Raw genomic sequence first — 17,445 nt, forward strand, 5'->3', positions numbered from 1 at the left:
TGTAGACAGAATAGGGCAAACCAAAAAATTGCAAGACATCAAAATATGAAAATAATATTTTGCCCTAAACTCCTATTTTAATGAGTTGGGTTTAATTTTAAGCTAAACCATGCTATAAAGACTGAATTTTGTAAACAAGATCTCAAATGAAAGCCTTCTATGTATTTCGGTTGAAACCACTGAATCATATAAACTGAAACCTAACAAATAAAGAATTTTGGGGAATAAATTTTATTTTTTGTTAAGAATTTTTGGGGAATAATTGATCATTACGTTTTTCTCACTAAAATAAAATGTCACGAGGTTTTTTTTTTTTTTTTTTTTTTTTATCGAAAATGAAACAAGACAACAATGTTTTTGCCAGCCTAGTGTCCTTAAAAAAATAAAAAAAAAATAAAAATAAAAAAACAACTTTTAATTAATGTTTTCCATCAAAAAATAAAAAAATCTCTCTCTTCTTCCTAAGGAGCTGATGCTGATATCATTATTCGATCTTGTCGAAACTTTGTAGACGTATGGACAGTGATTTAATATGTGCACAAAATTTGTATCCAATCATAGTTACACATTACAAGTATACATTTAATTGAAATATATAAATATATATATATATATATATATTTTAGTATGATAGTATCCCCTTACTACAAGAATACAAAACAAATAAAAAAAATATGATTAGAATAAAATTTTGAGAAGGCCATAAAATACTATATATCCTTACTTGAGAGAGAGAGAGAGAGAGAGAGTTTTTTGGTGGAAAGAGAGAGAGGTTGTTGAACGACTGGTAAGATCAGTAACCTAATGCAAAACTTATAAAACAGCACATCTCTATGAGATGGAAGCATTTGATGTTATTGTTAATATAGATAAAGAGGTTAACTAACAAAGACAATAAAGAACCACCTCAATACTTTCCAAACAACCCATTGGACTCAAACCCCACCAACCTAGACTTGATACAACAACTATATCCAAATATTTTCCCCACTTCCCCACTATATATTCCCCAACTTTGCTCATCTTCTTCATTCAACCCAAGTACCTATTATCCCTCTCTTGTATTGTCTCTTGCCCAAGGCCTAGTTACTTCCAACCATGGCTTCCAAGACCTTCATTTTTGTGGTCACACTTCTATCACTGCAAAGCATCAACATGTGCCTTGCCGCTCGTCATCTACTTCAAACCATCCCTCCTGTGCCAGCCCTACCAACCATCCCCTCGTTGCCAAAACCAACATTACCATCAACCATGCCGCCGCTGCCGGCACTACCGACCATCCCTAACATTCCAACAATCCCTTCTATTCCTATAGCCACATTGCCTCCAATTCCTTCTGTTACTATTCCTACTATCCCTTCTGTCATCCCAAACATCCCTTCCATCCCAACAATCCCAACTATCCCAAAAATCCCATTCCTTTCCCCACCACCTTCAACTTCAACTACTAGCCCATGAGATCTACTTCATGGTATATTGCCACATGCCTTGGACCAGTTGGTAGCATTAGATGTTTGAGAAGATCTTGATTGTGAAGAGGCAGTGATGCAATACTATTTGGTTTGTCATGATAATAGATAGTTTTTATGGAGTATTTTATTAGGGTTTGAGCTAGCATTTGTTCTATCTATGTCATTCTGAGTCTTGTTTATGTACCTTCCCCCATCCTCCCCATGGAATTGTGTACTTTATAGGCTTGTAGCCTCATATTGAACCCATTTATCATGGGGACTGGCTTTGTATGGAATCTTATTATTATTATTATTATTATTCCTATTATTTTTGTGTGTGTGAGTGTGTGTGTGTGTGTGTGTGAGAGAGAGAGAGAGAGAGAGAGAGAGGAAACTGGTAAAAGGGTTCAATCAGACTGGGAGTGTATCCTGTTGAGTGATCATGGACCGATAAAAATGTGCAAGAATTGAAGCATTTGCTTTGAGTTAACACTATCCTTCCATTCACAGTCTAGATAGTGTGCTTTGTTGTGGGCTCAATGGGCCTCATCATCTCCTTATGCCATCAACTGGTTTTAGTTCGAGTGGCATTGAAATTATGGGATAGTGTTCTATGTGGGGGAGTGCAGCCTCCATCAGCATCCATCTGTCATTCTCTTCTGCTCATATAGGTCATTTCACATAGGGGAAGAGAGACAGACTGTGGCGGAGGCTGTATATCCCATAGAGAACGTTGTCCCCGTTATTATATGACCTTTTAGGTTGAAGCTTTTTAGTAGATACACACTTAGGCTGCTGTATGTGTTTGATATGCATTCTGAGATGATAATCTTCACTGCTTTTATCATCTCAAAATGCATTATAGACCTAAAATGCATTCCAAGATTGCACACCGAACGCAGCCTTAGATTGATGTTCAAGGTTTTTGTCTTTCCCACCTAGTTTCTGCCACATGCAAGTATGATGTGGTACTATCCTTTGTTCTTTGAGGAATCTAATTCTTTTTAACTATTTTCTTCGGAAGTTTCGACTTTTTGCTATTAATCTAAAGTGAAGGGGTTTGCTGCCAGGTTGGGTGGCCCCTGCATCAATGTGGGGCCAATATAAGTATACACACGGGCATCCAAGGGGAGGGGAGTGGTAATTCACTGCCTCTTAGGAGAGGGCGTAGGGGATGCTGCCATGCAGTTTTTTTTCCCGAGTCTTTTACCCACAAAATTTGAATAATGATCTCCTTTTGCTTTTTAGTTTCTTAATAATTTTACTTTCACAGAGATGAGCAGGGTGAGTTACTTGTAGCGCAGTTACAAACCCATCAATACCCCATTATTAAACTTTGTGTGCATCCATGGGTTCTCGTGGTTCGATAGGTCCCCTGGAATAGTGTCAAGAATATTTCAGATTTCATATAATAGAGGGCAGAGAAAATAATGATACCCCAAATGGCTAAATATCTTTACCCTCGTGAAGCAAAATTTCCCCTGAAAAAATGACAATTGGATTGATAGTTATTTATTTATTTTAAATAATAGAAAACATAAATAAATAAATAAAGGAAAGCACTAAAACAAGAAAGGAGATACCCAACCCAAGACAGATTTTTAGCATTAGTGCTTCATGGCTGATTCAATGTCCAGCAAAATGGTAAAAACTTCCTATGGCCTCAGATAAGCACTTCAAGTCAAGTCAGATTGAAAAAACATTGATAGCATGAATAAATATCCATTCAAATCTGGTCACTTACCAATGCCATGTGGCTATACTATAACCAGATCAAAGGAAATGTTCACCGTCCAATAGGAATCTCGCCTCCAATAGATATTGTTAAAAGTTCTTTGCATCTTTTTGGATGTTTATAGTTTTTTGTTTATAAGATATTTTTGGCTCAAGCTTAGAAACGAAGTGGTCTTACTTAAGCATCCTATATGGTTATGAAAAAACTAATCTCACCTCAACATCACTATGCCAGACATTGATGTACTAAACTACTTTTCTTTTCAACTTAATAGTTGACCTCCCCTAAAACGATACTCTACATTTTGTGTAGTCTCTCCACCATCACTAAAATTTTGCCACTTGGAAACTGATGTGGCAATTTCAATCATATGTATATCCACATAATAATAGTGTGATTTGGAAAAACAACAAATTTCAGATTTGGATTGGATTTAATCATATACCCTACCATGTAATGGCATGCCCTCTCATGTATGCCCATACACCTTCTCTCCACACTTTAGAATTTTTCATTGCTTTATTTTGCCACTAGACAAACTCCATTTGAGCTACACCTTGATATGTGAGCAGGATACCTTTGGGTCTACCTGTCTCTAAAGTTCCAACCTTATCGAATGTTGCACGTGGCACAACATTCTGTTCAAAACTTGCAACTGCACAGGAATTCGTGACAAAATGACCTTTTCAACTATTACAATGAAACAATACCTTGTCATTATGAGTGAGATTGATGATCAAGTTTTATACATTGAACTCTTGTATGGTTGTAGTACAACCACAGTTTACAGTATTTTGTATTACAATGATACTCTCATACTGGCAGTAAGAGTAGACAGTCCTTGGCAAGCTGTTTTTGTGGAGTATTCATGGAGAAAGCTAAGTGAGATCATTTTCATCCAGTGGCATTTCCTCTTCTTTGCTTGTTTCAGCTTTGAGTGCACTCACATCACCAGTGGGCAATTTCCTTGCAAGCCTAATAATCTGTGGTCATTTCAGAAAACCAAATCCATTAAAACTAGGGAACTTAATGGAAAACCCATTCATAAGTGCTAAGTTTTCATCCTACAACTCAAAAGTGAGAATTCTTACAATTGACAAAAAGATTTGCTGAAGTTTAAATTCAGAAATGGAAGGTTGAGAACAAGGTTAACGACTAATGAACTAGAAGGTAAACAGATAAACTTCAGAGATTTACTTCATTGAACCCAAAATGGTGGTAGAACACTGCCACATGAGATAAATGGGTTAGGAAAAGTTACCATATGGTCAAGATTTGAAATAGTGCTTGAGTGAGAAACACGTTTGATTTCTTCAATGTCACCTTCCTCATAAGCTGAAAGAAGTTTAGTAGCACAACGATTCTGGTCACTACCAAGAAAAGCCTCAATCCTGCAAGTAGATGCCAAAAGCAGCAAGGTTATTAAGTGAAGGTCTTCTCTGGGAAATCCCAAAGGCAAAACTAACAGGACCATAAAAGCATGAAAGAAGAAACATCACATCCCAAGTCTAACAATTCTGGATCCTCTATAAAGGACAAAAATAATATAGGTTTGATTTTAAAATCAGATTCATTTTAAAGTGGGACAGACCAGAAATGAGAACCATGGATTTTCACCACATCCAGAACCTGATCCGGATCCTAAAAAAAATGTTGGGATCAACAGATCTGGCCCAGATTAATGAATTATTTGGTATGTATGTACCATCAGACATTCAAATCAGATCTGGACTGGGACCTAAACTGAATATGCTAATGAGAATTCAGATGAGGATTTCAGATCCGAACTCAGATGCACACAGATCTAAACCCTTTTTTCCTACTTTTAAAGAGAGTGCAGTTCCTCTCTGCTTCTGCTTTATGGAGTATATGTAACAACAGGCTATTTGTGTCTCTTCTTATGATGAGACAGGTAACTAACCAAATAGAATGTTCATCTACTGTCACACATCCGCCTTCAGAGCAATATGTCGAGAGTAGGTTAATCTCCATGAACTGATGGACCACCATGGGATGTCACCATCCTCACTACACAACCCTCGTTGACATCTGACCTATCTATTCATCAATGAAAATCTTTAAATTGGTGAGTAAATCTTGGAAAATAGTGTATTCCTGAATCAGACTGACAGAAAACTTCCTCACCACAATGATGCTTCATGCTTTAAGATTCCATAAAAAAGTTATAAATTCATGAAAGATCTCCAAATTGAACCCATTTGGAATTCATCAGGGGGTGGGGGAAGTGGGCGGAGGATGAGGTCTGATTTGTACTTCTCCATATCCAAAGAATAGGATCATATCCAAACAATTGACGAACTGTATATATAGAGTCATTCAGGTAAGGACATTAAAAGATGAAAACAGTGTAGGAAGCAAAATAAGACTTACTGTGAACAGTCATTGTAGCACTTCTGCGCTTGCTTGAAATCATCTGCGTAAAGGTACACTATGATTGCACTAAGATAAGCCTGAAATCAACAGAGAGGAATGAGAACAATTTTCTAAGTAATTGAATTTATCCAGCAGAAACAACGAAACGGAAAACAAATTCCTACAGCAGGCAGTCAAGCAAAGACAGAAGTTTCTATCTTGCACCCTCTCCCTTGGTGTGAGTTCCAAATCACAGATGCAGAAATATCAAACTAAATTGAAGCCAGTAAAGAGAGTTAAATTTATGCCCAACAAGTTCAACAATCACCACCACCAACATAAAAATTCTCGAAAGTTTATTTAAAAACAAGGCTACCAATCAGCGAGACTTAAAACAGCCCTGGTAGGGGGGTACTTCCAATTGTAGATAAATGCCTGATGGTTACGAACAATCATTTTTGCTGTTCTTTCATATATCAGTTAGGTCCGATTTCAGGCCGATAAGAAGGTTGGTCTACCAAATCCAATCCAAACTCAGAAGTTATCGATCCAGTCGGTTTTGATCTGTAATTGGTTTCTTTTAACAGTCCTTTATCAGTCTATCATTGGTCAGGTCTCAGTTTTTTATATAAAAGGAAAAAAGTGTAATATAGGGTAGGGCTGCATATACTTGCCCCTCCCAGACCCTGCATAGCGGGAGCCTCATGCACTGGGTTGTTCTTTCCAAAAAAAGTGTAATAAAATAATTCATTTTATCGGGAGGTTTTTTCCCCTTTTTTATTGGCCTTTTCCAGTTTGGATCCAAATGGCTGGTTCCTAAAAAACAAAAAATAATACCAAACCAATAAGGGGTTCGGTCAGTTCAGTTGGTCCGGTTTCATTGTTGGCACCATCCTGATGAAATGCATGCAGTACAACGGGCAGCATAACTAAAAAGGGAAGGGTACAAACAAAAAATCTGCCCAACAGATAAGACCACCATGGAGAGTTGCTGTAGGATGGTTTTATGGTAAACAGATCTAGTGGATGATAAGCCATACCCGAATTAGTTACCAAAGCAGTATTTCCACCATTTAGGGCTGATGGATAAAGGCATAAAATAAATGGAGAGAGTACAAATAAATATATAGTAAAGAATAAAAAGGGCAAGAAGCCGCCTACTGAAGCATCTGGTTTTGCCAAATGGACTACATATTTGATCATTCTGACCATTAGATAGATGGGGAATGATGATATGGACCCTAGAGTTGGGCACCCATCAAAATCAATATCAATACATGTATAACCTCTGCCATATGGTGAAAGCTGCTTCAATTGGAGTGCCTTCCAATTGAGCCCCTATTGGATTCCCACCAAGAGAAAATAAGTACAAGGGTACATGAGAGAAAATCAAGAAGTTGATGAAAAAAAAATTATTCTTTTTTTTTTTTTTGGTGGGGGGGGGGACTAATTGAACAAATTCAAAAAGAAATTGAATGTTGGAAAATTGTAGGGCAAGATATAAGGGCGGCTGAATATACAAAGAAACAAAAAGAATTGAGAGAAAAGTAGGTAACAGAAACCATGACTTTGTAAGAGCAGATGAGAAAATGAAATAACTGAAATACAAGCAAATTTTGTATCAAAGGAAGCTTTCACAAGGAAACTGTTAGTTTACCCACCCATGGTATAAAGAAAAGGCAAGAGATCTAAGAAGCCTGACACTCAATGGTGGTCAGCAATAGACGAAAACACTTCAGTGTATAAATATACAACAGAATTAATTTGACTGTATGATGAACAAAATTTGATCCAGCAGAAATCTCCGACAGAATGTTAGATGGGTTGAAGCATCTATTGTAAGGCTAATGCAATTTGGATGGGGCTTTACAAGGAATTGGAAGCTTTGACCAGGTTGATGAAGAGGTTACAGAACACCCAGAAGATGCTCCTTCTGGATTACATTTAATGACAAATTTGTAAGTGGCATCCCAGTCAATTCTTCAACAACCTATAACAACGTATCTAAGGTTGTAGTGTTTCCTGACTCGGCTAAGCATTTATTGCTGGATAAGTTATCTGCCTATAAGGGAGCTGATAAGGGTTCTAAGTCCTAGTTAATTTTTCATCCTCCGGTAAATATTGAAATTGAAACAGCATATAGAAAAGACAGTTGGCTCACACCATTGCTGTGGAAGAGAGCGTCCAAATTCTCGGATGGCAGAATACAAACTACCGCAGTCACAGTTTAAAACTAAGCTCCGTTTTTATAGAAGTTGGGCATTGGATTTAGGTTTTAACGCTTTAAATCGTGATGGGTTCATTTTTAAGGCCCAGATAATAGGTTCTTACAGGGTGCACGATATTATTATTAAGTAGTTACTAGTAAGTTATTACGGGGGAAAAAATGTCATTTCAGGTTTTTGATTTTAACAGATTCATAGTCGATAGCTTACTTTGCAAATATCTAATATTATTACACAAAGCTGTAGTTGGTTTCAGAATCCTAAGTCAAGTTCAACCCTGTTTTGGGTTTTTAAAAATTTTAAATACATGTAACCCTCTCACCACACCCCCCCCCCCCCAAAAAAAAAAAAAGAAAAAAGAAAAAAAAAGTGATTGAATATAAGGTTTTTTTAGGGTGTTTGTGAGTATGCAAATCTCTCTCCTTTCACTCCTATTGACATTCTCTCTCTCTCTCTTCTTCTCTTCCCTATTTTTCTCTATTTCTCCTCTTTTAATCCTATCTAAGGCAACTGTTACTGCCACTAATGATGAGTTATATCATGGTACTTGAGTTATCCCTCTAATTATTCTTGCAATCTGGTTTTGTTTCTTCAAATCAAATTCTTCAAATCTGTTCTATTAATATTATTTACTTAGATCAATCTCTGTGATTCTGTAATTTTCAGCTTTTACTGGGCTTCTCCATCATCTGTTAAACCTTATATATTTTAACTGATGATTTGGGCTACCTGGCTGCATCAGAATCTCTGTAGGCCTACAAATTTAGAAGCGAACTCTATGGGCCTCTTCTAATTTAGTATTCAAGTCCCCTACTTCCCTGTAGTCAATGCCACTACCTTTTTCCCTGTTGTGTTATGTCTTCTCTAGTGCAGGTCCCCAAATCCTCCATAATGAAGGAGAAGAAAAAGATGGAGATCTCTAACAGAAATAAGAAAAAGTGGAAAGGGCGCTGGAAGTCAGTTAAGCATTTGGTCTCAGGTGTGGATTGAGAGTTAGGATTATATTTAAAATGATTTTGATGGGGCTGTTTTGAGGAAATTTATCAGAGATAATCAGAAAATAGTAATTAAAGCAAAATATATGACTTTCCCTTTGAGGATTAGAAACAGGAAAAATGACAGAGGTGAAGAACCAGATCTACAGAATGTACATACAGCCAATAATGGTTTCATGGAGATTTTTTTTTGTTCATATTTTATTTTATTTATTTTTATTTTTCAGGAGGGAGTGGAGTTGAGGGGGCAAACCATGATAAGAACACATAAGGGATCATATGGAATTGAGATTAGAAAAATGGGAAAAAAAATGAGTCTTGAAAGAAAGAAGAATAGAACTTCAAAATGAATAAAGTCTGTGACGCAGATAAACCAGAAAAGTGGGCATATTATAGTAGAAATAAGCTTGGGTTTGGGTTCCATACGTGTTGGATTGGCCCAATGGGTTTCATTGTAATGGGCCACTTTAATGGGCCTAAATATGAGTAGTAGGTAGGGTACGGGGTTTACTTCATTATCTTAGTTTGAGTGTTTTATTTAATTAAGTAATTATTATTTCTTTGTTTGACAAGGATTGATAGAGCTTTGACTGGATAGAACTCCTATTCCTACATAGGATAGAGTTTAAAATACGTAGGACACCTATCGAAGAAATAGTTTAGATAGAGCTCTATTTCTGTGCCAAAGTTCTGTAAAGAAAATATCACTATCCATAGTAGGGGTGCTTGTGCAAAGAAAAATGGAAATCCTAAATGGAAGTATGGAAACTTGTTGCAGCTTGCAAATTAGTGTTGGAATAGTTTCACCCAAAAGGAGAAAAAGGAGTTGGAGTTCAAGGTGATTTCATGAAAAAGCAAATCATAATATTTCTATTCTTAGTTTCTTGACTATGTTTACAGGAGAAAGACTTAGGGCATAGGTGGAGGTAATGGATCTAGAGAAGTAAGATTCAATTCATTTTTTCATGCCAAAAGAGTCTAAGACAAATTGACCCCTTGCTCTCATCTCTTTTCTAGGTTGTAAGTGATGTCTTTGAGTAGATCTTGGTGGCCTCAGATTCTCAGAATTTAACATGAAGGCGTTGAAAACTCTAAATTTTAGCTTGGAGATAACACAATCATTCCTTGTGAAACAACAAGTAGTTTGTCAAGAGTCTAAGAGATATTGTGAGATTCTTTCAGAAGATTTCAGTATTAGTGGAAAGAATAATTTTGGCTTAGAAGGAGCTTCTGATGATGGCTCTGTTTGGTGGACTCTTGGCCTATAGAATATCTAGGGCTTCCGCTAGGGGGGATCAAAGGGGTTTGTCATGTCGCCATCCACTGATTGAAAAATAGTGAAAAAATTGGCATATAGGAAAAAAAAAAATCATACTCCCTTAGGTCATAGATTAATGCCTATCAAGTCAGCAATTTTTGACTGCTGATCTGGTTAACTCTTTAAATTTAAGATTATGAAGAAAGCGATTAAACAGTTGAGCATATTGAGTGAATCATTAGAAACTCCAAATGATAGCATTGATAGAGAAAAAGATATCATAAAATTAGTTGGCACAGGGTTAGTTTTCCTTTCAACGAAGAGTGTCAAGGCATTCGTAAGAAATTATTAAAAAAAAATTCTCCTTGCTAAGAGGCTTTGGAGATTTCCATTGAAAAAACCAATGCATCATGATGTTATTAAATCACACTATGGCCTTGAAAGTTGAAACGATGGTGGGACAATTGTTGTACCAACAGGATTACCCTCAGATCAAGGATAGAAGGATCAGTCAACTACTAACATGACTGGAACTTGCCTAATCCTAATCCAACTCAAGCCACAATTTATAATACCAATAATAGACTGAAAAGAGCATAAAACAACTCCTAAAGTGACTAGGAAATTAAGACTAACTACAACTTCAGAAATCCAAACGAAACTAGGGCCTAAATAACCAATTCCATTTTCAAGCATGCTACTAGGAAAAGACCTAAATCTCATATTTCTAACTTATAATTATATTATAGGCCCTTAAAATGGCCCATTACAATAAGAACTCATTAGTCCAAATGCCCAACACCTATATAACCCAATTGGGCAATCCAACACTTAATAATTTGCCTAAAATGACCCATTCACGTAATTTTCCTGCATCATTTCATGTAGAGTTTAGAGACAACATGAAGGCCAACAGGGAGAATCCAAAAATAGATATCTGCAAGGCAATGGTCATGAAAACATGATTCCTTCATCCTAGCTATTTAGTCTATTATTTTAAGCAGGTCACTCGTCTATAGCTGCATCATATCCAAATACTATCATAATGAATACACATTATTGTTGTGGCTGAATAAAAAATAATATCATCAAACAATAAATATTGTCTGTAGACATAGTTGTTTATAGCAAAGGCTCATCAAAGAGGTTTCAAATAAATAGATGGTTCACATTATGAGTCTGTAAGCAAGCTCAATACGCGAGATAGTAGGATTCATTGTTATGAAGTAGCAGGTTGCATGAAAGAAAACTAAACTATAAACTCCATACCTTACACTGACTATGAACAGCATTGCATTTATCTGCTGCTAAGCCCCATCTCAGCAGAAAAGTTGCAGCATCAGCATACCTGAGTAAATGCACCAGAAAGGCAAACAATCTGAGGAAATGATTTATGAAAAGCTTGCTTTTGGTATATTAACAAACTATAGAAAAATAGGGACTTAATATCTCAGAAATTAAATGAACTTCTTTCAAACAATAGTACCGAAGTGTGCTTAAGCATCAGCATAATCAAGAAATCCGACGAGTGTGATCCTGTTTCCATTCCAAACCACCATTATCCCAACCAACACTCCCCCCCCCCCAAAAAAAAAAAAAAAACACGCGGGTTCCCTTCTACACGCCACCCAATCTAATCACTCTCTTACAGATTTGAGTCCTTAGGCCTATAGAATACACTAGGAAATTAGACCAATTGCTGTAGTTCAAAACATGGAGACTCTGAAAAACAGAGTATCTGAAAAAGAAACAAAAACAGGACTTCTATGAAGATGTTGCTAAGAGAATGGTTCAATGTTTCGCCATACTGGTCATGATTTCTGGATGTTACAAAGAGCATAGTTTCAAATTTCGCCAAATGGTCGAAATATTTCGGTTTTGCAAGCAATCAAAATGAAATGACCAAAATTCATAGACAAATTACCGAAAATAACCGAAATATTTTGGCATTAGCAGGGGTCGAAATCCCACTGAAATTCTAAAATTTTAAACTTGACTAAGAGCAGTAATGTAGGAGTAGAGTTCAAGAAACTAACCCCCACAGTTTATAACTCCAAATAAGACAAATAGGACCAGGAAACAAAGAAATAAGACCCTCAAATAAACCCCCAAGGAGCAAAACCAGCCCAAAACCCAATCCAATAGGAGAGAGAAAGACCTGCTATGGAACTGGAGAGAAAGAGGTGCGGCCAAGTCTGTAGGGCTCTAATTGAGCTGCAAATTCGATCAATTGTAGGGCCCAAGGAGGGTACAAAAACCCCCAAATATGAAGAGCTTCTGACGGCTGGTTTGAGAGTTATGCGCTTTCTTGATTTCAGACCTAGGAAGAATCATTCACAGCCCTAAGGCTCTCAAACACTAACTCGAAATCGCATAAAGAAGGGAGAGGGGAAGAATCATTCACAGCCCCAAGGCTCTTAAACACTAACTCAATTCATCATTCTTCAAATCTGTAATTATGAATACATAGGCTCCTCTATTTAAAGAGGACAGAATAGCAATCCTATTATAACGAAGAGCTAGTTTTCAAATAGGACTAGACACTCCTAGCAGGACTTTGACTCATAATAGGACTAGGATTATAACTCCAACATGGAGTAGGTAACTAACTAACCTAAACTGACTAATAACTGCAATAACAAAGAAAATAGACTCAAAATATGACTCTAACTAAATTAATGAAGTAAATCCCGTTTTCCTACTTGCTACCCATATTTTAGGCCCATTAAAGTGACCCATTACAAAGAAAACCCATGGGATCAAAGGTCCAACATATACATAACCCAACCTAAGGCTTAATTGCAATAAAATAAGCCCATTAAGTGACTTATCTACATCAAACAGTCTTGCTTGTGTTCCTTTAATTAGTCCTCATGTATCCTAATCCGATGAAATCTAAATCATTCTTTTTCTCCTTGTACCTCCTCAACCAAAATTTTTTAACAAACTTCCTGAAAGAAAAGGGAACCATAAGCCAAAGTAACATTTAATTCACATATGAAAGAGTTACTTCTAGGAAGCTCTCTACTCTCTAATTTTTTCCCCCTCTTTGAACAGTAATTTCATAAGTTTGGTTCACCCAATATAAAACGAGCAACCCTGTGCACGAGGCTCCCGCTACTGCAGGGTCTGGGAGGGGCAAGTGTATGCATCCTTACCCCCTGCTTTGCAGAAGAGGCTGGTTCCAAGTTTTGATATATTTGGTTCCCCCAATATATTTTAATAAATTTCTTCTCATGAAAAAGAAAAAATAAAGAGAGAAAAGAAATGTAGTAGATTTTAGGAGTACTACAACAGCTGGGAAACATCGAGCTAAGCCAAATACAACACCACAACAAGGTGAATAGAAAAAAAAATAATGAATCAGGGTTATTTATCAATAGAAAAAAGTATATCAGCACTTTACTTTCTGGAAAAAAAAAAGAAAAAAAAAAACAATCTATTCATATAATGTTCATCATTTATAAGCAAGCTAAGTCGGTTTGCTTTCTTACCTCTCAAGCTTAATATAGACGCTTGTTGCAGCACGATATAGGTCAAAGGCCATTTGCTCCTTGTCGTCCTCTTCAAGAATCGAACAAGCTTCGGTGTACATTTGAATAGCTTCATCAGAAGAAGCCTCTTCCAATAAACTATATTATAAGATGAAATGATATTATTTATCAAATATATTCTAATTTGATAGGCAAGCTATGTTGAAAGCATAATGACATGGTCTTATAGCATACAGCAAGATATCTAATAGCTGCAAGTTTAATCCTACAATTATAAACAGAGATGGACTTGATCAACTCATTTCTGGTCCAAGAAGTACTCCACGGTTAAAACTACTCGTGTTTTACCACACATTCTTAAGAGGAAAAGAGACGGAGGTAATAAAGGAGACAGTATCTTATTCAACAAAATTGAACATCCAATTCTCATGAAATTCATTTGACTTCACAAAAATTGCATGAATTTCCTGCAACTTATTCAAGTTCTCTATCATTCTAACATGGAATAAACCACAAGATTTTCAAAAGGCAATCGAGATATTTGCAAAGAGACTGTAGAATGCCAAGCGAATATAAATATCCCTGTGCATACCGAGCACCCTTTGCAAGAGCATCAGCTGCAGGCTGAGATCTTCCACACTCAATGTAAAACTTCGATGCCGTTCTGAAAAAGTCAGCAACTTCATTCCAGATTCCTACTTCCTTTGCCATAGAAGCAGCAGATTCCATATGTTTAGCAGCATCCCAAGGACTATTCAACTTGTAAAGGATACAGTAAACATAGAAAAAAATAAAGAGGGGGAAAATGCTAAATAAAGAAACCATATCATTATGAGAAGACAAGGATACGAAGAAAGCATCTCCTGTCCTTTTGAAGCCTTCTCAAATGCAATTTTTGCTTTCCCATAGTCTTTGGCAAGCCTAAAGCCAACAGCTACAACAAAAAAGAACAATTTATGAAGAAAGCCTTAACAAGCATGCTACAAGTACAAGTACTTGACAGAGAATATACAGAACTACGAACCAGCCTGTTCATATAATTCAGTGGCACTTTTCCAATCAGCATTCCATCTTGTAAGAGTGAGTTTTGTCCTGAGACAAGGAAGGGGCAAAAACATATATATTTCAAGATAGATGAGTTAATGGTCCTCAAAAGACTCTTTGGCATGAAAAAATATTTTTCTCTTAGATGCAAAAGGAAAGAAAATTAATGGTAATATTATTCTCAATTTTCTTCACTAACTTAGCAAGTTCCTTATGAAGAACATGTTTGTTTCTTCTTTAATATAACCAAGAAGTAATCCTCCTATGTAACTCCTCCTCCTCCTCCTTCTCCTTCTGGTCATTTCTGATAAATAAAAGTAAAACCCACAAAGGTCAAGCATTCAAGAGGTACAGATAGGAGCAAAATGCACTAGTAAAAATGGGTTGGGGTCCTGTAAACAGCTTTGTGCTTTATTATAGTGTATCACTCTGTCCCATTAACATCCAAAGTTTTCCCAATCATGGTCCGGAAACTCCTATAGTACCAGTAACCAGTCATTGTGGATTACACCCATGATCCTGAAAATTTAGGGGATCTAGCATACCAAAACTGAAAAGGTTCTTCACCATCCTTCCCTTCACTAGGTCCCAATGTCTACGGAATATAAGGATCCACCATAAAACATTTCCCACATCACTTAGGTAACTCCAGATCCAAGAAGCCACATTCAAAATAAAAGGGTTAGAATCTCAGAACTTTATATGTCATTTTTCAATCTCTGGAATTACTCGAATCTAAATTTTGTCCAGAAAATAAGTAAAAGGGAATACCAACAGCCCTCCTTGCTAAACTCATTAGGAAACCTTGAGGCAACCATGGCATCTGAGAAACATAATTGCAGATCATAGAAATTCTTGGATTCTTCACCAACATTTCCAAATCTCAATATCGAATACACCATGAAATAGCAATTCTACAACCTATAATCATGAGTAATTGATGTAATGGTGATTGCAGAATATCTACAGATTCGCCATCAAATAACTATCAACACTTCGAAAGAGGAAAAAACAAAAAAAAAATTCTGTGTATTTCCGCTTATAAGTTCTAGATTTTTTAGAAAGAGGGAGGGGGAGAGAGACTCACAGTTTATCTCCTTTGGTCATCAACTTCTCAGGATCGGAACTCGCCATGGCTGAGCTCGTCTGTCTTTGTATTCTTGCACACTACGCGACCACCACCTCTGTCGTCGTCTTTCTAACACAGAAGTTGCTCTTCTTCCTACTTTCAACGGACATGGATTCTCTCGGACTCGGAGTTGTTGATTTAAAAAGGATCCGACCCGGATTGAAACCTACAGCTCACTAGATTGTGTGTGGCGGACAGGGGTGTCAATCGGTCGGTCCAGCTCGGTTTCGGTCCGGATTGAGTAGGTTTCGGTGTGGGAAAGTTGAAACTGAAACCGAACCAATGAGGAAATTCTGATTTTGGTTTGGTTTCGGTTTCGATTTCGGTGCGGTTTGGTTTCAGTTTGTCTTCGGTTTCTTAAATTGATTTGTAACCGGGTTGATTTTGGTTTTTGGTCCAGTTTGGATTCGACTTTTCATACAAATGTTTACAAAACTATGCAAATTTTGATTTTTTTAATGAATTTTGGAGTGTTTCGGTTTCTTACCGGTTTGGTTTTGGATTTGGTCTTGGTTTTGAGCCGGTTTCGGTTTGGTTTTGGGTTCATCCGGTTTTTGGTGCGGTTTGGTTTGGTTTTGGGGTTGCAATACTCCAAACTGAACCAGTCCAATAAGACTTCGGTTTGATTCGATCCGTGTTGTTATCGATTTGGTCCGACCAATTTTATCGATTTGGTTTAAGAATTGACACCCCTAATGGCGGTATTGTTCAAGTAAAACGCCCCCTTAAAATTGGCAAATGAATTCCATGTGGCTTTTATGAGGCTTTATGCGGAGTTGTGTGTCAATGTGAAATTATGCATTTCGAGTTATTATTTTAGTGCTTAACGGGATTGTAAAGTGCCCTTTCTACTTTTTGTCATCCTTACCATTGCAATGAGGGGTTGGGGTGTGGAGATTCTCTAGAAGCGCAATCTTATGCATGAAGTATAACAGAATAAAAAAGAAAAAAAAGGTGAGAGAACCCTGCAGGTTTGACATAAAAAAAAATAGATCAGCAGACCAACGAGAGGGCATGTCGAAGCATATTCAATCCACATCAAAGGGAAGAGGCAGCATGGTCTTTTTGCACTCTACACTGTGACCTAGAACAAAATTGGTAGGGTTTTTCTCCAAAAAAAGAAAAAAAAAATTGCACAATAATTTTACATGGATTGACTAGATACCTACATCCATGGAGAGATGAGAGCAGTTTTTCACTAATAATAAAAAAAAAAAAAAAAGGTTACCAGCTTTCTTACTCATACCTCTGTGTTTATAATGAATTCCTAGTAACCCTAATAATTAGGGAGCCAATCGAACCGCAATTGGTTTGATTCAATTTTACTTGAGTTGAATCGGTTTCAATGTAAGACGGGGTGAATGTGAAACCAAACCAATAAGTGAAGGCTTGGTTCAATTGGTTTCAATTTTGATTTGGTTTGGATTCGATTTAGTTCACTTTTCTATTATCAGTTTGTTGTATGATATATATATATATATATATATATATAATTAAGAGAAAACATGTTTTCTTTTTTCATGATTTTGAGATGGTATCGGTTTGGGTTCAACATCTCCTAATGGTTCTAAATATCCAAGACTTATAAATGACTTTTATCCAAATTTTGGTCTCTCTCTAGATTTCCCATTAAAAAAAAAAAACCATTTAAACGAACAGTGAGGTGGTTTTCCTTTTATTAGTAAATCAGTCAAACTGGTTATTATACCAGTAACTGATCAGTAAGTCAGTTAAACAAAGC

General features: G+C 36.6%; 1 protein-coding gene across 1 annotated transcript; it reads right to left on the minus strand.

The window, feature by feature from the left end:
- Positions 1–3,879: 3,879 nt before the first annotated feature.
- Positions 3,880–15,818, minus strand: LOC122090654 (gamma-soluble NSF attachment protein). The gene is made up of 9 exons (XM_042660294.1): positions 15,663–15,818; positions 14,556–14,623; positions 14,381–14,465; positions 14,124–14,282; positions 13,532–13,669; positions 11,307–11,385; positions 5,578–5,657; positions 4,448–4,577; positions 3,880–4,169 (listed from the first exon to the last, which is right to left on the minus strand). The coding sequence occupies exons 1-9, from the start codon at positions 15,707–15,709 to the stop codon at positions 4,065–4,067; spliced, it is 891 nt and encodes a 296-aa protein (XP_042516228.1). The 5' UTR covers positions 15,710–15,818; the 3' UTR covers positions 3,880–4,064.
- Between the last annotated feature and the right edge of the window lie 1,627 nt (positions 15,819–17,445).

The sequence above is a fragment of the Macadamia integrifolia genome, chromosome 10 (assembly GCF_013358625.1).
Source record: "Macadamia integrifolia cultivar HAES 741 chromosome 10, SCU_Mint_v3, whole genome shotgun sequence".
Taxonomy (NCBI): domain Eukaryota; kingdom Viridiplantae; phylum Streptophyta; class Magnoliopsida; order Proteales; family Proteaceae; genus Macadamia; species Macadamia integrifolia.